Genomic DNA, 25,464 nt, shown 5'->3' with positions numbered 1-25,464 from the left:
TACTTCTCCTTTTTCATTTCTAATTCTATTGATTTGAGTCTTTTTTTTTCTTGATGAGTCTGGCTAATTGTTTATCAATTTTGCTTATCTTCTCAAAGAACCAGTTTAGTTTTATTGATCTTTGCTCTTGTTTCCTTCATTTCTTTTTCATTTATATCTGATCTGATGTTTATGATTTCTTTCCTTCTGCTAAATTTGGGGGTTTTTTTGTTCTTCTTTCTCTAATTGCTTTAGGTGCAAGTTTAGGTTGTTTATTTGAGATATTTCCTGTTACTTAAGGTAGGATTGTATTGCTATAAACTTCCCTCTTAGAACTGCTTTTGCTGCATCTCATAGTTTTTGGGTTGTCGTGTCTCCATTGTCATTTGTTTCTACGTATTTTTTGATTCCCTCTTTGATTTCTTCAGTAATCACTTCGTTATTCAGTAGTGTATTGTTTAGCCTCCATGTGTTTGAATTTTTTACAGATCTTGTCCTGTAATTGATATCTAGTCTCATAGTGCTGTGAAAGCAAAGCTATACAGACAAAATCTCACACAGAAGCATACACATACACACTCACAAAAAGAGAAAAAGGGGAAAAAAATAATATATCTTGCTCCCAAAGTCCACCTCCTCAATTTGAGATGATTCATTGTCTATTCAGCTATTCCACAGATGCAGGGTACATCAGATTGATTGTGGAGATTTAACCCACTGCTTCTGAGGATGCTTGGAGATATTTCCCTTATTCTTCTTTGTTTGCACAGCTCCAAGGGTTCAGCTTTGGATTTGGCCCCGCCTCTGCATGTAGGTCACCCGAGGGCGTCTGCTCTTCGCTCAGACAAGATGGGGTTAAAGGAGCAGCTGATTCGGGGGCTCTGGCTCATTCAGGCTGGAGGGAGGGAGGGGCCCGGAATGCAGGGCGAGCCTGCAGCAGCAGAGGCCGGCAGAACGTTGCACTAGCCTGAGGCACGTCATGCGTTCTCCTGGGGAAATTGTCCCTGGATCCCGGGACCTTGGCAGTGGTGGGCTGCACAGGATCCCGGGAGGGGAGGTGTGGAGAGTGACCTGTGCTCGCACACAGGCTTCTTGGTGGTGGCAGCAGCAGCCTTAGCATCTCATGCCCATCTCTGGGGTCTGCACTGATAGCCATGGCTTGCACCCGTTTCTGGAGCTCCTTTAAGCAGTGCATTTAATCCCCTCCCCTCGTGCACCAGGAAACAAAGATGGAAGAAAAAGTCTGTTGTCTCTTCGGCAGCTCCGCGCCCATCTCTGGATCTCCTTTAAGCGGCGCACTTAATCCCCTCTCCTGGCACACCAGGAAGCAAAGAGGGAAGAAAATTTCTCTTGTCTCCGGCAGATCCAGACTTCTCCCTGACTCCCTCCCGGCTAGCCGTGGTGCACTAACCACTTCAGGCTGTGTTCGCACGCCAGACCTCTCCCTGTGATCCGACCGAAGCTGGAGCCTCAGCTCCCAGCTCCCGCCCGTCCCAGTGGGTGAGCAGACAAGCCTCTCGGGCTGGTGAGTGCTGGTCGGCACCAATCCTCTGTGAGGGAATCTCTCTGCTTTGCCCTCCACACCCTGTTACTGAGCTGTCCTCCATGGCTCCAAAGCTTCCCCCTCTGCCACCTGCAGTATCCGCCCGTGAAGGGGCTTCTAGTGTGTGAAAACCTTTCCTCCTTCACAGCTCCCTCTCACTGGTGCAGGTCCCATCCGTTCCTATTCTTTTTTTTTTTTTTTCTTTTCTTTTTTTTTGTGGTATGCGGGCCTCTCACTGTTGTGGCCTCTCCCGTTGCAGAGCACAGGCTCCAGACGTGCAGGCTCAGCGGCCGTGGATCACGGGCCTATCTGCTCCACGGCTAGTGAGATCTTCCCAGACAGGGACATGAACCCGTGTCACCTGCATTGGCAAGTGGACTCTCAACAACTGCGCCACCAGGGAAGCCCCCGTCCCTATTCTTTTGTCTCTGTTTATTCTTTTTTCTTTTGCCCTACCCAGGTACATGGGGAGTTTCTTGCCTTTTGGAAGGTCTGAGGTCTTCTGCCAGCTTTCAGTGGGTGTTCTATAGGAGCAGTTCCACGTGTAGATGTATTTCTGATGTATCTGTGGGGAGGAAGGTGATCTCCACGTCTTACTCTTCCACCATCTTCTCTGTCTCCCCCATGTATTGTTTATAATTTATGACTTAGTACTAATACGATGCTCTATTTATTTTACTTTACTTGCAAATATTTGCAATAATTCAGGAAAAAATGCAAAGTAATATGTCCTTTCATACAGCTAATTTGATTATCACAGATGATGATTGGTATATATTCTAAACATTGAAATAAGCTCTTTTAAAAATTGTTTTTTAAAAAATAATATATCGGGCTTCCCTGGTGGCGCAGTGGTTGGGAGTCCGCCTGCCGATGCAGGAGACATGGGTTGGTGCCCCAGTCCGGGAAGATCCCACATGCCGCGGAGCGGCTGGGCCCGTGAGCCATGGCTGCTGAGTCTGCGCGTCCGGAGCCTGTACTCCACAACAGGAGAGGCCACAACGGTGAGAGGCCGGCATACCGCAAAAAAAAAATAATAATAATAATATATCCAATTAGTAGTATGCAAGTTAGTAGTTCTGACTTTTCCGTCTCTTGATAAATAACAGTTTAATGTACAACTGTCAGTTTCCATTAAGGTATTTCTAAAATATACATCTTAATATGCTTTGGTAACATTTATTAACTGATTATAATTTAACTTGGCATGCAGTAGGACCTTAATGTATGTCTGATTAATTATATTATATTTTTACTTTGATACAAGGATTTTATTAAAGTCATGGAATAATTTTCTTTTCAAGAGAAGCATATACAAATTTACATATTTCAGAACCTAAAGATTATTTTATTTACTTCTTTCTTTACTTGAGAGAGTGATCGTGAGAGAGAGAGAGAGAATGAGAAGAAAATAAGCCAGTAAAAAGAAAGAATCTCAGTTAGGCATCTTAAAAAGAATGGCTTTGGAAGAAGTATTATTTTTTGCATTTAGGCCCTAAGGACCAAGCACTGATGTTTGAAAATGAACACACACACACACACACACACACACACACACACAATCACACACATGCAGGCTTTTTTCTCTTTGAAAAAGCTTTAATGTAAAGTGGATTATTTTAGTTATAAAATTCATGTACTATTTTTATTTGAGAATTGAAAAAAATGTGCCTGGAATATAAGGCTTATTCTACAATGGCATGTTGAAAACATGAATACTGAGCCCAAATGTCATCTTACCAGAAATGTCTTCCATGAACCCTTACTAAAATAGCCTTGTCTATCTTGGCTGCTGGCTGTCCTTTACTCTGTGTTGATTTATTCGGTGTGGATCACTCTCTGATAGGGACTTATTTATCCATGTGCTCACGGCTGTTCCTTCCAAAAGTAAGATATCTGTCTAAGCTCAATATCTTCTTGAATTTTTGCTAAAGATGCTTCTGTACTATTCCCAACTCTTGTCATCCTTACGAATATATTCCCCTATTGATAGCTCTGTATCTATGCTACACTTACTTTGTCCTGCTTATTTGGCTTGTAGCCTATGGTTAACTTCTGTGTATGTGTGTATGTGTATGAGCACGGTCACGCACATGTGTGTTTTCTCTTTGACATTCCCAGTGTATAACATTTAAGTGCTCTGAAAATATTTTCATTTGTTGATGAAGAATATTTAAGACAACATAAGAGATTGTAAATAGGGAAAGTACCAGTTTTCAGGACGTGGACTGAGCAGAAGCTCATCAAAAAAAGTTCAGCAAAACTGCATTAATGTCTTAGAACTCACAGTCTGTGAAAGGCCAATTTCATCAATGGATTGAGAATTCACTAATTTAAATATGCAGTTTTCATGAATCATAATTGTTTTTCTAGCAACTTTAAGTCTCTAATTGTTATGTGTGAAATGCTGATTTTCTTCTTTTCCTTTCTGGTAAAAGGCAGTGTATAAATAATAATGTTTTAAACTGTGAAAAGTAGTGATAAGTTCTTTTTTGTGCTTCAAATTGTATTTATTTCTGATATTTACTTGGAAGAAAAAAGATGATGAAAAATATCTTTTTTGAAGGGGGTGTCTGTGAATCAACCATTATTAACACATTAACTTTCTTTTTCATTAGTAATCCCTAACTTTGTAATTAAAGTAAGTTTTCAAGGCTTAGATTTTAAAATATAAATAAAATGGAACTAGCTTTCCCTCATTGGGTACATCTATATTGAATTATGACCTTACTAGGGGAAAAATGCTTGTCTATATTTTTAAGATATTTCCTAAAAGATAGAAATAACCTGAACCTCTAAGTCTATTGGGAGGAACAAGTTGAAAAGAAACAATTGTTATTTTAAATCATCAACACACTGTACAATTATTTCTCAATTTAGTGGCTTTTGGCCAAGAAGGACACCAGTAACTGACACCTGAAAACTCAGAAGTTACTTGTCTATTATAGGAATTTCTAGTACACATTTGTCAAGTTTTTCCATGTTAAGTTTCATGCTAGAATTTAGTATTTTTATGCTTATTGTATCTTTCAGGACAGATAAAGGAATCAAAGGACATTAATGTGTTATACTGGTTATTGTTATAAAAATGGCATTAGACAAAAAATGTTAAATATTCATGAAAATCCTTATTTCCCTTAGGTTGTGGCTAGCAAAGGATGCTGAGAAAATAACTCACAGAAGGAGGGAACTATAACACAGTACAGATAATCACAGAAGTTATAAACAAAGGCAGTTGACATTAATAATTAAATGAGAAAAATTCCTTGTGGAGATTTAAATGAGCTACAGACACAATGTGTAAAATCACTTGCTTAACTGATAATTACTTATGTTCTAGACCAGAGGAGTATATATTGATGTAACTGGTTCTTCTACCCTATTTTTCTAGTCCAATAATTTGTCTAACGTAATAAATATAACTGTTATACATTCCCTGTGAGGAAAAATCATCCCATTAGAGCCTGATGTTTTTATTATCTGTAAGGGAGTATTCAATATAAGTAAATGTGATAGAGAAAGTTTATCACTTTTCCGAAGTTTTTTGTTGTGCATTAAATTAATTCTAATGGAAACTTTATTATGGTTGTCAATGTCCAAGTATATATTAATCTGACGTTTGCAATGAAAGTTATTTATCATTTTATTATGAGATTTTTGATTTGGTTTTTGTTTGTTTGCCTTTTTGTTTGTTTATTTTCTTTTCTCTGTTTTTGAAAATTGTTATCTGTCTCAACAGGGCATTCTTTAATGAAGAAACGTCAGAGCTGCTAAATACACTGAGACTCAGGTGATCCTAGTCACCAAGGATGGCCTCCTTTTGGAAACTTATTCTGTTTCTGTCAGTCACTGGGTGTCTTTCAGGTAAAAAACCCGTCTTACGTATCAAATAACAAAAATATATAAAGGTCTTCATTAACTATATCCTCAGATGTTCATTTAAATTTATATAAGGATTCATCCTTTCAACAACAACAAAAAAGAGAAAACAACCCTTAAACCTCTGTTAGCACCACAAAAAGTCACGTATAATAAGGTACTTATAAAAATACCATATAAATGTTAACAAAATAAGTGTCCATCCCATCTCATTGACTTTCATTCACAATCTAAACCATCGATATATATATATATATATATATATATATATATATATATATATATACCTCTATAAAATATGGGTAGAGACATTTGTGAAAACATGAAAAATAAGTGAATAGTTTCAGAGACAGTGAAAGTTAAATGAACATCCTGGTTTATCATGATTATGGTTACTTATAAAAGAAATAAAGAGTCTTTGAATATTTTATCCTATCTTACATTCTTTCTGTGCAGTATTACCATCTTCCATGATGATCTGGTCTCTCTTTTATCTTCTCAATGTCATTCTCCTCTTGAACTCATAAAGTAACTGAGGGGAATGGAGGTAGGTTTGCAAGATGAAATGAAAGATGCTCAGTTAAGATTGAATTTCAAATAAACAACATATAATTACTTTATTTCTAGTATGTTCCATGCAATATGTTATTCTATTTTATCTAATATTTAAATTTAACTGGCGTCCAGTGTTTTTATATATTAATCTGACAATGCTAGGTGGAGGAAGAGTGATAGATTGTAATATTGCACCAAAGTTTTATTTTCATCTGCTGGCCCAACTTATCTCCCCAAAATAAACAGTCACTTCAAAGGAGGTATTATATAATGGTGTGGAAAGACAAAAATACTCAGCTTGAGTTGGTATCTGTGATGCCTAGATTTGCAGCTCATAAGGGAATTTAGGTGCTGCTTTTTCCAATGAAACAAGGTGCTGAGTCTGGAGGTAAGTTGTTATTCAAATACTATAGAAAAAGACAAAAAAAGTCAAAAACAAAGGACGTTTCTAATTTTTACATGGAATCTGATTTTTAATCATCTGCATTTAATATGAAGCATATATACACATATTAGTGATTTTTAAAACATGAATTTATTTGCTGTAGATAGCTGTTTAAATAAAATTGATTAGATACTGAAAGGACCACTTATCAAAGATAGTTATTTTCAAAACCTTTCTCCACTTTTACCTCCTTATTTAACGAATTATTCTAGAAGTATGGCTTTTATTATGCTCTTGTTACTTGGTAATACTTACATTCAATATTTACTATTTTATTTTATTATTATTTTTTTCCTTGTTATTTGACTACGAGTATTACATAACAGGACCTATTTTGTACACTAACTTGATTATTATTATAGAAAATGTGGGTAATTAAGCCATAGGTCATAAGCACATTTTATATTGTTGATGCTATTTGAACCAAAACCGATTGAAGAAATAAGAGAAGACCCAGACTGTATTTCTTCTCTGTTTTATTTATTCATTTTTTAATGGGAGGATTATCTTGGGTGTGTTTAACTAGAAAATATAGAACTCTTACCCAACCTTATGTTTAAAAACTGGCTATTCAGAGCAATGAAACTTTGACACCGTTCACAGGAATATACAGCCTTATATTTAAAATGCACTCAAAATTAAAACAACAATGAGATACCATTATACATATCAGAATGGCTAAGATCCAGAAAAATAAAAAAGGAAGTAAAAGCAATACCAGTTACTCTTGAGGATGCAGAAAACAAGGAAGTTCATTAATTGCTGGTAAGGAGGCAAAATGGTACAGCCAACCTTGGAAGATGGTTTGGCAGTGTTTACAAAGCTAACTGGTCTTACCATCTAATCAAGCATTTGGCTCCTAGGTATCTACCTAACTGATTTTAAAATTTATGGCACACAAAATACCTACAGAAAAAAGTTTATAAGAGCTTTAATAATAATCACCAAAAGCTAGAAATAACCAAGATACCCTTCAATAAGTTAATAAACCATAGAAATTCCATATAATGCAATACTACTCAGTGATAAAAATAAATGAACTATCAAGTCATGCAAACACAGGATGAATACTATATGCATATTGCTAAGTGAAAGAAACCAGTCTGAGTAGGTTACATACTGTATGATTGTATATATATATGACCTTTTGCAAAGGGAAAAACTATAGAGAGTGCACAGATCAGTGATTGCCAGGGGTTGGGGTCAGGGGATGACTAAATGAGTGAAGGAAGCATAGGCATTTTTCAGCTTGGTGAAACTATTCTGTATAATACTGTAGTGGTGGAAGAATAACATTATGCATTTATCAAAACCAATAGAACTTTACAGCACAGAGTAAACCTTAATGTACATAAATTTAAAAAAATAATAATCTAGCAGGTTAGAGGCTCCCTGGATGAAACACAGAATGTGACAAAGAATCTAACAGTATTACAAATGTATGAAACAACTTCCACTTTAGGGGAGTGTGGGAAAAATGGTACCGACTTTAGTAACTTTGGAAATGAATCTGTAAACCTAAAGGCAAAAACAAACAAACAAACAAAAAACTGTACTTTGACACTGTACTCTAGTTAAGAACTTTATTTCTCTGTGTTAGCAACTCTAAAACCCCTATGCATGGGATTGAACAATTAAGTCAATGCATGGTGGATGGTGGGAGCCAATTGTCTCACTGATGGAGTGGGAGGTTACAGATAAGCAAGAGAAGAAGGCTAGAATGATCCATGTGGTAATGGATTAGAGTTGGAGACTTCAATATGAATCATGTTTAGCTTAATGTAGATACATATAGTTGCATATGAAAAGTATTCATAGATATGTATATATACATGGCTAGGTGTACACACATATATTTATTTTTCTCTGTCATCTGAGAAGGACTAGAAGCAATGTATTGCAGTAGAAACCAGCACACAAAGTGCCAAGATCTTGGTTTCTAATATAATTCTCCAATTAAAACAATCAGGGCTATTCAGAGAAATGGCTGATTCTAGGACTGGGGCAGGAAATATACTTGATCAGCCTAGAATATCTTGCACCAGAAAGTGAGGAGGTGCTAAAACAAACAAACCAGTAAACAAAAAACAAACATACGAGGAACCAATGTCAAAGGGACAAAGGAACCAACTGAAAGAGAAAAACAAATACCGTATGCTAACACATATATATGGAATCTAAGAAAAAAAAAAGTCATGAAGAACCTAGGGGCAAGACAGGAATAAAGACACAGACCTACTAGAGAATGGACTTGAGGATATGGGGAGGGGGAAGGGTAAGCTGTGACAAAGTGAGAGAGTGGCATGGTCATATATACGTTACCAAACGTAAAATAGATAGCTAGTGGGCAGCAGCCTCATAGCACAGGGAGATCAGCTCTGTGTTTTGTGACCACCTAGAGGGGTGGGATAGGGAGGATGGGAGGGAGGGAGACACAAGAGGGAAGAGATATGGGAACATATGTATATGTATAACTGATTCACTTTGTTATAAAGCAGAAACTAACACACCATTGTAAAGCAATTGTACTGCAATAAAGATGTTAAAAAAAAAAAGAGTTCCCAATGGCCCAAACTGGAAAAATTTGAGCAAGAAAATAAAGAAGTATTGAGTTACAACACCAAAAATAAAATTTAAAAGTCTATATTGATATAAATAAGTGATTGAATAATGAAAACAATAGACAAATTTCCCATGTAGATGAATTTCAAATAATTTATTTAGATGCTTTGTTTTCAAGGAGGTGGAATGTAACTCCCCCTTCCTTAAGTGTGGACTGCACATAGTGACGTGTCTCCAAAAAGTACAGAATAAAAAAGCGGAATAAAGAAAGTAGCTTTACAGTGGAGGAAAGTGATAAGGACTACATCAACCTAGTGATGAACAAGGTCAACACTAACAGTAATAGCATTTACCCAGGATATAATGTGATGAGAATGGCACCTCACCTCTGTAGTTTTCCTTCCTAAAGTCTGTGTCCCTATATCAGAAAAATCCCAACTGAGGAGCATTCTATGAAACACCTGGCCAGTAATCCTCAACATTTTCAAGGTCATCAAAAACCAGGAATATTGGAGAAACTGTCACAGAAAGAGGAGACTAAGGAGACATAATAAATGAATATAATGCATTACCCTGGATAGGATCCTGCAACAGAAAAAAAATATATTTAAAAACTAAGGAAATCTGAATAAAGTATGTACTTCAGTTAAAAATAATATGTCAGTATTCATCCATTATTGGTGACAAATGTTCCATATTAATATAAGATATTAATAAAAGTGGAAACTGGTTTGGGTTTATGGAAACAAAATGGATTAAGCATAACAGTAGAGAAGGGCATCAAGAGCTGACAGATTCAAACGTTTTTTGGCAATAAAATATATAGAAGTTGGTAAATGATAAATATTTTGTTTTAGAGGAAATAACAAGGGTCTCAATTTGCTTATGGAGTAGATGATATTGCCATTTGCTTGGATACTGAATAAAGTAAGGGGTGCAATTCAGAGTGGGGAAATACTGAACTCAATAACGCACATGTTGAGCTTCAGATATCTGTGACACACTCAGATGGAGATGTTTAAAGTGTAAGAAAGATGACTGAGTTAAAAGTAAATTTGGGGGCTTCCCTGGTGGCGCAGTGGTTGAGAATCTGCCTGCCGATGCAGGGGACACGGGTTCGTGCCCCGGTCCGGGAAGATCCCATATGCCGCGGAGCGGCTGGGCCCGTGATCCATGGCCGCTGAGCCTGCGCGTCCGGAGCCTGTGCTCCACAACGGGAGAGGCCACAACAGTGAGAGGCCCGCATACAGCAAAAAAAAAAAAAAAAGTAAATTTGGGGTTCATTATGGGGTTCATTATTGTATAGATGAATTTGAAACTCTGGGAGGAAAATAATCACCCAAGGATTATGTAGGTAATGATGAGTCATAAGGCAAGGAAGAAATTCTGAGAAGCATGAATTAGGGGCAAGAGAAAATATAGCTTGAAAAGCATGGATGGTGAGTTGGGGGAAATTCTAGGAAAGAGTGATAACAGAACAGGTTCTGAGAAGGAGTGGTCAGCAGTGGCAATGCTGTAGGAAGGTTACATGAGATTAGTATTAAAAACATTTCCTTTTAATGCTAATGATAATTGCCTTTAACGAAGTAGTGGGAATATCTGTCTTATGCTAATGAGCTGTGAAATGATTAGCAGAGGAGGAAAATAATACAATTACTATAAATTTTGTTTTCTGAGAAGTTGAGCTGAGGAAGAGAAAGAGAAAAAAATGACAAATAACTTGGAAAAGAGAAATTCAGGAAGGAGTGAATTTAATCTGTACATTTCTGGGTGTGTGTTTTAAGGTTAGAGAAACTACTGTTTGTAGAAATATAATCCACATAATAGATTAAATACATGTCAATTGTATATTGTGTTAATTAGCTTTAACTCCATAACAAATCATCCTCAAATATTTTAACTTAAACAAAAAATTCAAAAATATTATTTCTTACAATTCTGAAAGTCAGTTTGGTGGTTCTTCTGATTTGGGCAGGTTCAGCTGATCTCTAAAACTTCCCATGAGGGTTGAAAGAATAGGATTGGATGGTGTCATGTGGTCTCACCCATGCTGCTGGTTACTGTCTCCTGCTAGTAAAGGCAGTGGGAATGACCTGGTTATGTCTCTGATCATCCAGTAGTCCAGCCCAGGCTCTTGGCTGTGGTTGCGGGTTCCTAGGTACAGCAATAGAAAGGGTAGGTGCCAATTTGCAAGCATGGTTCAAGCCTCTCTGTCATGTTTACTAATGTCTCATTGACAAAAGCAAACCACATAGGCCAAGAGCGGATTCAAGGATTAGAAAAGTATATTTGAACTTGGAAAGAGAATAGCTGGAGAAGCATAGTGTAAAGAATATGCAATACAGTATTACAAACTATAGGCACTATGCTCTATAGTAGATCTGTAGGAAGTATGCATCTTGCATAATTGAAACTGTGTACCTTTGACTAATACTCCCTCTTTCCCCCCTCTCTCCAGCCCCTGGCAACCACCATTCTACTCTGCTTCTATGAGTTTGATTATTTTAGCTTCCTCATATAAATGGTATCCCTTAGAAATTTGCTAAGAGGGTAAATATTATTTATTTTAAATACTCTTACCACTAAATAATAATAATAATACTAATAACAATAATAACAATAAAAATAATATAATGTCAAGAAGGCAGATGATAACTTTCGGAGGAGTTGGATATGTTTATGGCATAGGTTGTGGTGATGGTTTCATGGGTATATACTTATTGCAAACTCATCAAGTTGTATACACTAAATATGTACAGCTTATTATAATCATACCTCAGTAAAGTGGTTTAAAGGTGTGCATAAAGCAATAAAAATAGCCATGCTCAATTTTGAGTTCTACCACATCTTTATTGATATTTATAAATGTTTTACATGCAAATAATAACAATCCTCTTTTAGTTAACAATAAAGAAAATGGAATTTCTTTATTTCAGAAACAGTGACAGTGAGAGCACTGTGATCTAATAACCTCATTAGCTGAGCTTTAAAAAGCTTTAAAAATCAGTCAAACTATATTTATCAATATGAAATTAATTAAGTTCAATAAAATTTAAGTTTTTCATGATAGAATGTGTGAAATCATTTGGGGAAGGAATCATAATTACTAAAGCCTAGTTATGAACATATATGTGACAAGAAGCATCAACATTTCAACTTCTACTGTGCCAAAATCCATGTTATTATATTCTTTAAACGTGATTCTTCAAGGATATATTATCCTCCAAATATGTGAAGAGATAATGATTAGAAGGAGAAAATAAGGTTCAGGATTTATAAGCAACTTGACTGGCATTTCAAGGTTCTTTGTGAATTGCTTTTCATTCAGTGTCCATGTTGAAATAAATAAATAATAACAGCAACAAAAGCTAAAGGGTTTAAATTTTTCTGCTGTGTTATACAGAATACCCTATTCAATGGATTTCTTACTCATTATACTCCTTTTGAAATATGGCTAGTTTTTTTTGAAATGTTTAACAATGGGTGAAATCTATTACAATGATATTTATTACAAATAGATTTCTTTCTGTGAAATGTAATAGAATAGCCTTATAGAACACTGTCATATACAAATATTAATTTTAATATGTATTATTAGAATAGGTAGACAGCAGCTATTATTAGACTCATTAACACACACCCTTTTGTTTGAAAAGTTTTGAAAGTGTTCTTTTTGCACTCCCCAGTACCAGCTTATATTTGTCAACATCACAATTCTATTTATATATTTCTATCAAAGTTATAACTTAAAATAATATTTAATTAGATTTATTAAAGCTAGATGTATTTATATCTCTTCTAAAATGAAAAAAATATATTTCTCTAACTGCATTTATAAATCTTAGAATTAAAAATAACTTGGAGATTGTGAGGTCCAGTTCCTTGTACTTGGGCAAGTAAAATACTGTTTGTTCTCAATAGGGATGAGGCTCAGGGAGGTTCTGTCATATGCCCAACATCATATAGAGGGTGACTAGTGGAAGAATAATGAGAACGCTGCCTCCTACAGCAATTCTTTCAACATAGCAGGTGACATGAAGGGGAGGCAAAAGAGGAAATCCAGTTGCTCAGAGCTACACTGACCTCCTTCCTCCATAAGTACATCTAATTACTTTCCTTGGGTTACTTTCAGATGCTTTCAATATAAGCTGTATTGCTTCAAAAACAAGCCTGCAAATAAGGCATTTTTTCTCTATTTTGACCCCACTCTCCTCCACTGGGTTAAATCCATTTTATTGGAAAGGTGACAGCCTGTTCCTTCTGCCAAGAGGATGATATACTATTAAACAGAGAATGTCTGTCATTGATAAGCTTATACAAATACTATCCTTCTTCTTACTGGCAGTGTGGTAAATAGCAAAGAACTTTGTCACTGTCAGCTAGTGCTGCCTAATAACTTTAAAAGGAAATGAAAACAAAAGTGTTACTGAAAACAGGTGCCTGATAATATTAAGTCTGACTTGGCTACTGCAGATGAGAAAGAGAAATGGATTATGGCTCCTCTGTGATCATTTTGAAATTATGTATGTGCACATTGTATTGGTCCCCCAGGAAGTCCTGATGATAATGGAGCCTACCTCAGTGCAGGAAACCAAGTTGACTCTTATCAGCTGTGCACTGGTGGTATTAGACATGTAATTAATCAGAATACAATTTAATTTCTCCTTGTGAGTAAGGTGGAGGGCAGCAGGGGGAGGGGGAGTGCGTCATCTGAATTTAGAGAGTTTTGTTATTTTTATCTTAAAGGCAAAGGAAATGTTAAAAATTATCTGAAATTGTCAGCACTTCCTGGAGTGATATAAAATTAAACCATCAACTAAAGAAAGCATCCTAGAGAATTGAGGATAAATATGTGTTCTCAGTGTTTTGAAGATTAAAGAGAGAATTAACTAATTTATTGTCATCTAAATGTTATTTATCTTACATAAAATATTATTAAAAATATATTTCCCCTTGAGTTTGGTTAAGGAGTAAGCACTATACATCAAAGTATGTTGTAATCTAAAAAGTGCCATGAAAGTTATCCCATACTTTTTACTCTGGACTGGCATTATTATTTTCAATGATGACTAATATTTGTTGATAAAAAATTAATCATGTACTACATTGGTTCTCTCTGTTATTTTAAAATAATGTTCAAAGAATTTGTATTGTATCAAGTGCCCACAAGAAAATGTAAATGAATGTCCACAGTATCATTCTTTAAACAGAGATAAATTTCTACCACAGTAGTACTACTGTGAAATATGTTTATTTATGGCAGAGATTGTCTTACTGCTTAGTATGAGCTTCTGGGGAGCTGCCCCCATGCATTAGCTTGAGCCATTGTCATCAAGAAAACAGCTACTTTTTTGTAACTCACTGGTTCAAATACAAGTCAATTCTGTCTGTAAAATGGAGAGACAGTTACATACACTGAGCACCAAGGAAAGCTGGACACAGTTGAGATGCAGAACAAATGCAAGGAAAAATTTCTCCTCTCCTTGACTTTAAATAAACTGTATAGGTTTATCAGGACACAAATTCTGTAAATATACCATGTGTAAAATAAACCCTATATAATTAGTTGTGAGAATGGAAAAGGGTTAAGTGCTGTATAATTTTATGTTTATTTTAGCTCTTTGGGAACATCTTATTTTTCTAACCATTAATCAATATAACTATAGATTGCTTGAAATTTAGTCATCAACTTCTATATTTGGTAATATTTATTCGATATAGATGTCAACACAATAAATTTTTCTTTCTAGCATTTGAAAAAATGCTTTCCATTCTAATTCTCAGTGTTGCTTTAACACTGAAATTTGTCAGATAACTTAATTATTCCTAATGATCTGTTTATGATGCTGGCTATGATTGCAGCATGACCTTAACTGACTGTGGATTTAGAGTATGGTGGAACCATCCAAATGGTGACAATCAGGGATAAATTTGGTTTTAAGTGATGATTTTTCCATTTTAGCACTTGCATATTTTGCAATTATTATTTTTACATGTTTAAATAAAAAATTATAAGGCCATCTGCTCTATAAAAACAGAGGTGATACCTATTTTATTTGATGTTTCATACACAAGTTCTAGCATAATATTTTCTGTAAGTACAGGTACCTATTTTTAAGTGAATTAAAGGAAACAATTCATTGTTTGATTGGTTTCTTCTGTTAAGAGGTGCATAAGCTATGCTTCTGGTTATAGCACTTTCTGGTTAGAAAACATCCAAAAGGGATGAATGATTTTGTATTCTCTAACCTGATCGTTCTGATGTGTGTGTTTTTTAATTGAAGTATAGTTGATTTAAAACATTATATTAGTTTCAGTTGTACAATACAGTGAATCCATATTTTTATAGATTATACTCCATTTACAGTTATTACCAAATAATGGCTATATTCTACTGTGCTGTATGATATATCCTTGTTGCTTATCAATTTTATACATAGTAGTTTGTGTTTCTTAATCTCATACCCCTATCTCGCCCATCCTCCTTTCCCTCTCCCTACTGGTAACTATTAGTTCATTCTCTATATCTGTGCATCTGTTTCTGTTCTTTTATATATACTCATTTGTTTTATTTTTTAGATTCCACATATAAGTGATAACATACAGTATTTGTTTTTCTCTGTCTGACCTATTTCACTAAGCATAATACCCTCTAGGTCCATCCATGTTACTGCAAATGGCAGAATGCCATTCAGTTTTTATGTCTGAGTAATATTCCATTTTATATATATACCACATCTTCTTTATCCATTCATCTATTGACGGGCACTTAGGTTGTTTCAATGTCTTGGTTACTATAAATAATGTTTCTATGAACATTGAGGTACATATATATATATTTTTTTTGCATATATCTTTTTGAATTAGTGTTTTTGTTTTCTTCAGATATATACCCAGGAGTAGAACTTCTGGATCATATGGTAGTTGTTTTACTTTTAGTATTTTGAGGAACTTCCCATAGTGTTTTCCACAGTGGCTGCAACAATTTACATTCCAACCAGCAGTGTCCCTTTTTTCCACACCCTCACCAACATTTGCTATTGATGTTTGCCATTCTGGTAAATGTGAGGTAATGTCTCATTGTAGTTTTGTTTTGTTTACAGTCTAGAAAGAGGCCCGTTCCCTCTTTCAATTCAAAGGTTAGAACTGAAGTAAAGGCAGAGCAAAAGGAAACACACAGACACATCCTCAAACACACCCACACAAGTTGGGACAACTTTCACATCTGACATGACTGAATTTCATTCCAAGCAGGTTTTGTTTTGTTTTGTTTTGTTTGCGGTACACAGACCTCTCACTGTTGTGGCCTCTCCCGTTGCAGAGTGCAGGCTCCAGACGCGCAGCCTTAGCAGCCATGGATCACAAACCTAGCCGCTCCAAGGCATGTGGGATCTTCCCAGACCGGGGCATGAACCCATGTCCCCTGCATCGGCAGGTGGACTCTCAACCACTGTGCCACCAGGGAAGCCCTCATTGTAGTTTTGATTTGTATTTCTCTGATGATTAGCATGGTTGAGCATCTTTTCATATGCCTGTTAGCCATCTGTGTGTCTTCATTTGAAAAATATCTATTCAAATTTTATGCCCATTTTTAATCATGTTGTTTATTTTTTCAATATTGAGTTGTATAAGCTGTTTATATATTTTGAATATTAACTCCTTATTTTTCTTATCATTTGCAAATATTTTCTCTCATTCAATAGGTTGTCTTTTTTTTTTTTTTTGATGGTTTCCTTTGCTGTGCAAAATCTTTTAAGTTTAATTAGGTCCCACTTGTTTATTTTTGCTTTTATTTCTTTTGCCTTAGGAGACAGATCCAAAAAAAATCACTATTATTTATGTCAAAGGATGTTCTGCCTATTTTCTCTTCTAAGAGTTCTATGGTTTCAGGTCTTACAGTTAGGTCTTTAACCCATTTTGAGTTTATTTTTGTATATGATGTGAGGAAATGTTTTAATCTCATTATTTAACATGAAGCTCTCCAGTTTTCCCAGCATCATTTATTTAAGAGCCTATCTTTTCTCCATTGCATATTCTTGCCTCCTTTGTCATAAATTATTTGACCATAACTGTGTGGGTTTATTTCAGGGCTCTCTATACTATTCTATTGATCAATGTGTCTATATTTGCGACAGTACCATGCTGTTTTGATTATTGTAGCTTTGTAGTACATGTGGGGACTAAGCAACATGTTATTAAAAAATCAATGGGTCAATGAAGAAATCAAAGAAGAAATCAGAAAATACCTGGAGACAATGAAAACGGCAACACAACTTTACAAAGTCTTTGGGATGCAACAGAAATGTATGGGAACTTCTAATAAGGAAGTTTATAGCAGTATAGGCCTACATCAAGGAACAAGAAATATCCCAAATAAACAACCTAACACATTATCTAAAGGAATTAGAAAAAAAAAGCTCAAAGCCCAAAGTCAGCAGAAGGAAGGAAATAATAAAGATAAGAAAGGAAATAAATAGAGACCAAAAAACAACAGAAAAGATTAATGAAACCAAGTACTGGTTTTTTGAAAAGATAAACATAATTGATAAATGTTTAGCCAGGTTCATCAAGAATAAAAGACAAAGGACCCAAGTAAACAAAATAAGAAATGAAAGAGGAGAAATAACAACTGATACCGCAGAGATACAAAAAAATCAGAAGAGAACACTATGAACAGTTATACGTCAACAAATTGGAAAACCTAGAAAAAATGGACAAAGTTCTAGAAACATGCAACCTGCCAAGACTGAATCAGGAAGAAATAGACATTCTTAACAGACTAATCATTATTAGTGAAATTGAATTTGTAATTAAAACAAAACAAAACAAAACAAAACAAAAAACCTTCCTTCAAACAAAAGTTCTGATATTTTTTTCAATACCAAGAACTATGCTGAGCCTTGTCTGGACATTCTGAAGTCTTGAGTTAAAGAAGTAGCAATTATCTTAGGTTAGTTTAGGGGACTGTGAAAACAGCCAGTAAAAATTTGGAAGAAATAAAGAGGAAAAAAAAAGAAATGAAAAAATAAAGCAGAGAAAAATAAATTAGGTAAAATTTTTAAATTATCCATGCATTTTATCAGGCTTCTCTGGCCTCATGTCACCCATTTCTACTCAGCACATATTCTGGCAGATTTTGCTTCAAGAGGTTCTAGAGTTCCCCAAGAGGACACTTGGCTTATATACTCTTTACTTGCCCTTTTCTAGTGATTCAGAGAGATGTACTAGCTGATAATATCTTTGCTGACATAGAGCTGTCTTTATTTAATGTCTAAATTGATGAAGAGCTATTTCAAATTGGGGCCTGGATCCATATTTGTTTCAGTATAACTCTGAAGATAGTAACTGTTTTTTTAAAATAGGATTCAGTAGAACTTTTGGTGCAGCATTGTTTTATTTATGGTTTGGTCTGTCTTATAAAAAATATCATAGCTGTGTATAAAAAGCTCCAAGTGGGCATGGCATATATAATGTGTCAAAGATGTTGTGTATTGGGGATAGAGATTACAGAGATAAAAGGAATTTTAAAAAATAATCTCATTCTCAGTTCCAGTGGCCTAATAAATTCCAAATATCTTTCAGTCCAATTTATTTGTTTGTTAATTTAACAAATACTAAGTCAGTGTCTACTATATATTGCTCTGTTCATCAAGTATATAGCAGTGAACAAGACAGACAAAATTTGTGTCCTTAAGGAACTCACTTTCTAGGAGAGAAGAGAGACAACTTAGCAAGAAATGAAATAACACAAGACCTAAAAAGGATAATTCTTATAAAGAAATTAAGTGGAGTAAAGGGATAGTAAGTGATGTGTATGGAGATGGGGTAGCAAGATTTTACTTGATGCAGGATGATCAAGAAAGGTCACTCTGAGTAGGTCTCCAAGGAAAGACCTAATAAAAGTGGAAAAGGAAACCAGGTGAATATCTGGGAGAAAGTGTTTCAGCCACAGTGTCAAGTCATCAAGAGGAAACAGACTTACTGTGTTTGAAAAAGAATCAATACAGAAGAAGAGAGGAAACCAATATGGATGAAGAGAGTATATGACAAGAAAAGTGATAAGGGAAAATAGAGAGGCAATGACCAGATCATACTTTAAGCAGAGGAGAGATGTAACTTGATAACATGTTAAAAGATTGTACTAGGTTCTTTACAAAAAAATATATTTTAGAGCTTGGGAAAGAATGTAGGCAAAGAGAATAGGTAAGTTACCACTGCAAAAGTCTGGAAGAAAGAAGACAGCAATGAGGATTTAGACCTGCAAGTATTCAATGGCTATTTATTGATTTCATTAGAAGTCAGCAGTGGTATGTGCTTACCAAAAAGGAGTTAGCATGATCTTCAGCTGTATTAACAATGTCTAGAATAAGGGAGAGGTTAGATCTACTTTGCATCTATTTGCTAACAATGACTGTAGTATTATGTTCAGTTCTAGGCTAGATCATATTATGGAAACATCGGTAAATAAGAATGTGTTCAGTGGAGGGAAAACAAGTGATGAGGAAAAATTTGAAATCATATTATAATAGAAAAGATAAAATAAATTAAAGGAATGAGAGCTAAATTAAAGATTCAGCTAATGTTTAAGGTAATTTTTGACCAGATTCAGGGGAAACTTCCTTCTTTTTGCAAGATCTTCCCTGAATTAATTAATGGATACTTTTGTAAGCTAATGAGTAAAATATTCAGAACTCCAATATACAAATGTCTTAGGAGAGGTAGGCAAAAGATTTTTTGTAGTTAACTCTGGGTATAGACCCTGGTCTATATTACAGAATGATTTACAGAATCTGGTCATGATTTACAGAATGATTTGACCTGCCTCTGTTATATCTAGATTAACAGTAATGGCTTTCAATTGCAGATTATCTTCTGTATTTGGGATGTTGAGAGTTGACCTTTGTATATTGTCTAGCAAACAAGTATAATTGCTCATGGCATAAAACAAGATGCAAAGACTGAAAAAAATAACCTTTTTTTCCCCTTGATGTATCATATATAAATATCATTTTCAGTATCCTGATATCTTGGTGAGATGCATCAGCTTATTATTTCATGTAGCAAGAAAGAATTGTCATATGGCAAATAAGCCAGAATCTCAGCTCAAAAGACAGATTTTTTTAAAGGTCTAGCTAACAACTGTTATCTTTAAGTAGATAAAAATTTGTTATATATAAGCAGCTTACACTTATTCTAAAGAAATCCAAAGGGACAAACCAGTCAAAGTATAGTAAAATGAGATGTACAATTAATTTGTCTATAAAGAAGATCACTCTAAGCAACCAGTGTCTGTCTGTGGTAGAATCGACTGTATCTCAAGAGAGTCTGTCAGTTCGCAGGCATGAGCTGAATGATTATTATATAAAGATAATTTTAGCATCAAAGGGCTTGCTCGATCAGATGATATCAATTTTTCCTCTAATCCTTAAATCTATGATTTTGAAAGCTGGACTTTAAGGAATAGTTACAAGTTTTAAATTTTATTTTATCATGTTTTTAATAACAGAGGATGTTTAATAATAGAGGAATACCAAATGAGAGAATGGTGAATAGTTATAGGTAGAAGAATTGGGAATGGAAAGAATAGGTTGGAGGTTAGAAACAATATATGGATACATCCAGTGTAGTTGACATTTACTGGACATAAGGGACAAAAGAGGAGAAAATAAAAGATCCTCCAGTGTGCTATTTTGAGCCAGCATGTGGGAGAAGAGTGGAGCCAACAATAGAAATAAAGACCAAAAAAGAGATTAGTTTGAAATTAAAGATGGCAAACTATGATGGAATATTGAATTTAAGAAACAAACAGTTGTTATTGTCAAATAAATGCAATGATTTCGGGAAAAATAATGCACTAGAATCTCATTATGTAGCATCAATTGGCAAGAACCTAATCTGTTTCAGATTCCATCCCAGGAGATTTATTTTTTTAGAGCAATAAAATAGGTCTGATTATAAAAATGGTCTTTTCATGAACTCAGATGATTCCATTCTATGAAGCTATTCTGTTTGGTCAGAACCTTGTTTTAAATAAAGTTTCCTATAAGTTTTCAGAATGATTCCCTCCAGAATGCAAAATAACGCATTTGGGGGGAAATAGACTAGAATTAGGAGGGCCGTGTACTAATTTAAACTTTGCCACACATTGTGAATTTCCTCATTTCTTTCTTTGTGACACAGCGTCTTAGGCTATATTATTTTAAATCTCCTTCTATATTCTAATATTGTTTTCCAATCATCTCAGAACTTTTACTACAGCCTCAAAGTTGAGAATAGACATTGTGTCCCAATATTTGAAAGAAATGTTGCTAGACACATGGGTGTGTTATTTACTAGAAGATGCCAAATACAGTTCTGCCTAAATAATCAGACAATAAGAAATTTAAGGAAAGTTAAAAGAAGTTAAAAAATCATCAGACTATATAAAGCTGACAGAAGTGGAGTGAGTTTTCTCTTCCCATCACGAAGGGGAAAGAAAGAAAGTATTTTCCTCAAGCCAAGAGAGAAGGCTCCAGGGCAACTCTTTGTGGCAATGGGAGTGTCTGCAATAGAAGAGACCTGTCTCTCACTCCACCACTAAATACTTGTTAAGCTACAGAAACTCAGATGTCCCTTACAAAGAGAGGGATGGAGCAGAACATGCTAGAAAAATCTTTGGAAAGCCTGAGGTGTTTTCCCTAGACTTTGAAGGTGGGTGATATGGTAGTCAGAGTATAGAAAATAACTCCTGTTACTTAAAGTCATGAAGCTGATAAGAGTTACCCTTGAAGGCTGAATGAGATGCAAAGCTCACAGAGGATGCACTAAGTACTAGTATTTGGAAGGGCAAAAGTCGTGAACTTCCTGGGGGACAGAAGTTGATCCTGATGAGGTGGCTGGGCTTGACCCATCTCAATGGATTCTAGTCAATGCCATGTAACAGGAGATGAACTAAGAAAAAGAAAAAGAGGTAGCCTCCTAGAGGCTAGAAATGGGAGGGAGGCATCAGCACAGGACATCAGTCAGAGGGTATATTGTCACATCCAGGAACTGGGCAGCATGATGGGTTATAAAGAACCATCATGTGTAAGCCAACAGAGAATCAGCATTTTGTCATCTGACATGCAGATAGCCTTGGTGACAGTATCACAACAGTGCCAGTCAACTAACATTTTTGGCCTTGATCTTTCCAACAACATCTGAAAGATTCGTCAGGAGAAAGGATAACAGGAAAAAAAAACTCCACTTTGGCCCTACCTCAGGTCTCCTTTTCACGGGGCAAACCTAATCTGGGGAGAAGAGGGATGACAGATTGAAGTTTGGGTTTGGCAAGGATGGGTATATTAGTATACCAAAAATTAGTCACAATTACCAAAGCATACCTTGTTTTAATACCTTAAAATATATGGAAAGCTGATGACTCATTGAGAATGTCATCTAGGGCAGCAGAAGGAAAATCTGTCAGTGATTGGAGAAAAATAAAACTTTTCAGTTTCAATCATGAACTCATTTTGTATCACTGGATATTCTCTCCTTATTGACATACAAACCTGCTAGTAGCCTTTCGTTGGTATTATTCTTCCAGTAAAAAAGCATTAAATGCTACTCTGAGTCAGGCAATGTCCTGGATGCTGTGGATAAACCAGAGGAAAACACATCCTACACATTCTTTGTTCACTAAGGTTATAGACATTTGGACTGATGAACAAATCAGGAACTACACTGAGGGAGGAAAAATGTCCAGGAGGCTCTATGGTATAAAGCAGTCCTAATATTAATCATAATTGCATTAGAGATCTTCTGGAGACCCTCTCCTGGCACATTTATTAATTCACACCAAAAAACTTCAGGAAAAGACAGGGCTTAAGTGGACGGTGAGGTGTTGAGTGTATTTGAATGAGTGGAAGGAAAAGTATATTAAAGCAGAGAGAAAGGTACTAGCATTTTGCACAGAGAGCCCTAGCTCTCCCTGCTTTTATCCTTCAATACACAATCTGCCTCCATTCCCCCCAAACACTCATATTCCACAGCCATATGCTCTAAATGGACTCTTCACAGTTAGGAAAATAAATTGAGAGTGTATGACTTGCGTATCTACAAGTGGTTAATCTTAATGTTTAGAGAAAGCATGGAATTAAGAACAAATAGATGTTTTTACTGGATTAATGTGCAGAAGTTATGAACTGTTATTCAAGCTTGCATGCTTGGCAGATATTTTATTTAAAATGAAGTAAGTAGGGGGGCTTCCCTGGTGGCGCAGTTGTTGAGAGTCCGCCTGCCGATGCAGGGGACACGGGTTTGTGCCCTGGTCCGAGAAGATCCCACATGCCATGGAGCAGATAGGTCCATGAGCCATGGCCACTGAGCCTGCACGTCTGGAGCCTATGCTCCGCAATGGGAGAGGCCACAACAGTGAGAGGCCCGTGTACGGCAAAAAAAAAAGAAGTAAGTAGGGAGACCTTCAAGATGGTGGAAGAGTAAGACATGGAGATCAACTTCCTCCCCACAAATGCATCAGAAATACATCTACATGTGAAACAACTCCTACAGACACCTACTGAATGCTGGCAGAAGAACTGGTGGCGCAGTTGTTGAGAGTCCGCCTGCCGATGCAGGGGACACGGGTTTGTGCCCTGGTCCGAGAAGATCCCACATGCCATGGAGCAGATAGGTCCATGAGCCATGGCCACTGAGCCTGCACGTCTGGAGCCTATGCTCCGCAATGGGAGAGGCCACAACAGTGAGAGGCCCGTGTACGGCAAAAAAAAAAGAAGTAAGTAGGGAGACCTTCAAGATGGTGGAAGAGTAAGACATGGAGATCAAATTCCTCCCCACAAATGCATCAGAAATACATCTACATGTGAAACAACTCCTACAGACACCTACTGAATGCTGGCAGAAGAACTCAGAACTCCCAAAAGGCAAGAAACTCCCCACATACCTGGGTAGGGCAAAAGAAAAACGAAAAAAGAGAGGCAAAAGAACAGGGATGGGACCTGAACCAGTGGGAGGGAGCTGTGAAGGAGGAAAGGTTTCCAAACACTAGGAAGCCCCTTCACTGGCAGAGACAGGGGATAGGAGTGAGGGAAACTTTGGAGCCACAGAGGAGAGCACAGTAACAGGGGTGTGGAGGGCAAAGCAGAGAGATTCCGGCACAGAGGATCAGAGCTGACCAGCACTCACCAGCCCGAGAGGCTTCTCTGCTGACCCGCCGGGGCGGGTGGGGGCTGGGAGCTGAGGCTTCAGCTTCAGAGGTCAGATCCCAGGGAGAGGACTGGGGTTGCCTGCGTGAACACAGCCTGAAGGGGGCTAGTGTGCCACAGCGAGCCAGGAATATGTCCAGGGAGAGGTCTGGAACTGCCAAACAGGCAAGAGACTTTTTCTTGCTTCTTTGTTTTGTGGTGTGCAAGGAGAGGGGATTAAGAGTGCTGCCTAAACGAGTTCCAAAGATGGGCATGAGCCGTGGCTATCAGCGCGGACCACATAGACAGGCATGAGACACTAAGGCTACTGCTGCAGCCACCAAGAATCCTGTGTGCAAGCACAGGTCACTATCCACACCTCCCCACCCAGGAGCCTGTGCAGCCCCCCACTGCCAGGGTCCCGTGATCCAGGGACAACTTCCCCAGGAGAACACAAGGCGTGGCTCAGGCTGTTGCAACATCAGGCCAGCCACTGCCACCAAAGGCTCACCCTGCATCTGTACCCCTCCCTCCTCCCATCCTGAATGAGCCAGAGACCCCTAATCAGCTGCTCCTTTAACCCTGTCCTGTTTGAACAAAGAACAGATGCCCTCACGTGACCTACACGCAGAGGCGGGTCCAAATCCAAAGCTGAAGCCCAGGAGCTGTGCGGACAAAGCAGAGAAAGAGAAACTTCTCCCAGCAACCTCAGGAGCAGCAGATTAAATGTCCACAATCAATTTGATGTACCCTGCATCTAGGGAATACCTGAAGAGACAACGAGTCATCCCAAATTGAGGCAGTTGACTTTGGGAGTAACAATATATATATATTTTTCCTTTTCTCTTTTTGTGAGTATGTATGTGTATGCTTCTGTGTGTGATTTTTTTGTGTATAGGTTGCTCTCTTCTTTCTTTTTTTAAAAATTACTTAATTTTTTTTTAATTGACACCCCATGCCAAACAACTAGCAAGACAGGAACACAACCCCACCCACTAGGAGAAAGGCTGTCTAAAATCATAATAAAGTCACACACCCCAAAAAACACCATTGGACATGGACCTGCCCACCGGAAAGACAAGATCCAGCCTCATCCACCAGAACACAGGCACTAGTCCCCTCCAGCAGGAAACCTACACAACCCACTGAACCAACTTTCCTCACTGGAAGCAGAGACCAAAAACAAAGGGAACTACGAACCTGCAGCCTGCGAAAGGGAGACCCCAAACACAGTAAGTTAAGCAAAATGAGAAGACAGAGAAACACACAGCAGATGAAAGAGCAAGGTAAAAACCCACCAGACCAAACAAATGAAGAGGAAATAGGCAGTCTACCTGAAA

The 25,464-nt window shown here is 36.8% G+C and overlaps 1 protein-coding gene across 1 annotated transcript in view; it reads left to right on the top strand.

Annotated features, from left to right (window-relative positions):
* The window catches only part of CNTN5 (contactin 5), a 1,454,884-nt gene that overhangs the window by 634,308 nt on the left and 795,112 nt on the right, over positions 1 to 25,464 (top strand). Inside the window, exon 3 of the mRNA XM_055091393.1 lies at positions 5,262 to 5,386. Within this exon, the coding sequence (XP_054947368.1) occupies positions 5,332 to 5,386 (55 nt within the window). The 5' untranslated portion in view covers positions 5,262 to 5,331. The remainder of the gene's footprint in view (positions 1 to 5,261; positions 5,387 to 25,464) is intronic.

Source organism: Physeter macrocephalus, chromosome 16 (genome assembly GCF_002837175.3).
Source record: "Physeter macrocephalus isolate SW-GA chromosome 16, ASM283717v5, whole genome shotgun sequence".
In the NCBI taxonomy this organism is placed as follows: domain Eukaryota; kingdom Metazoa; phylum Chordata; class Mammalia; order Artiodactyla; family Physeteridae; genus Physeter; species Physeter macrocephalus.
Note: the sequence above shows the minus strand (reverse complement) of the source record. Positions and strands in the feature narration are given on the sequence as shown.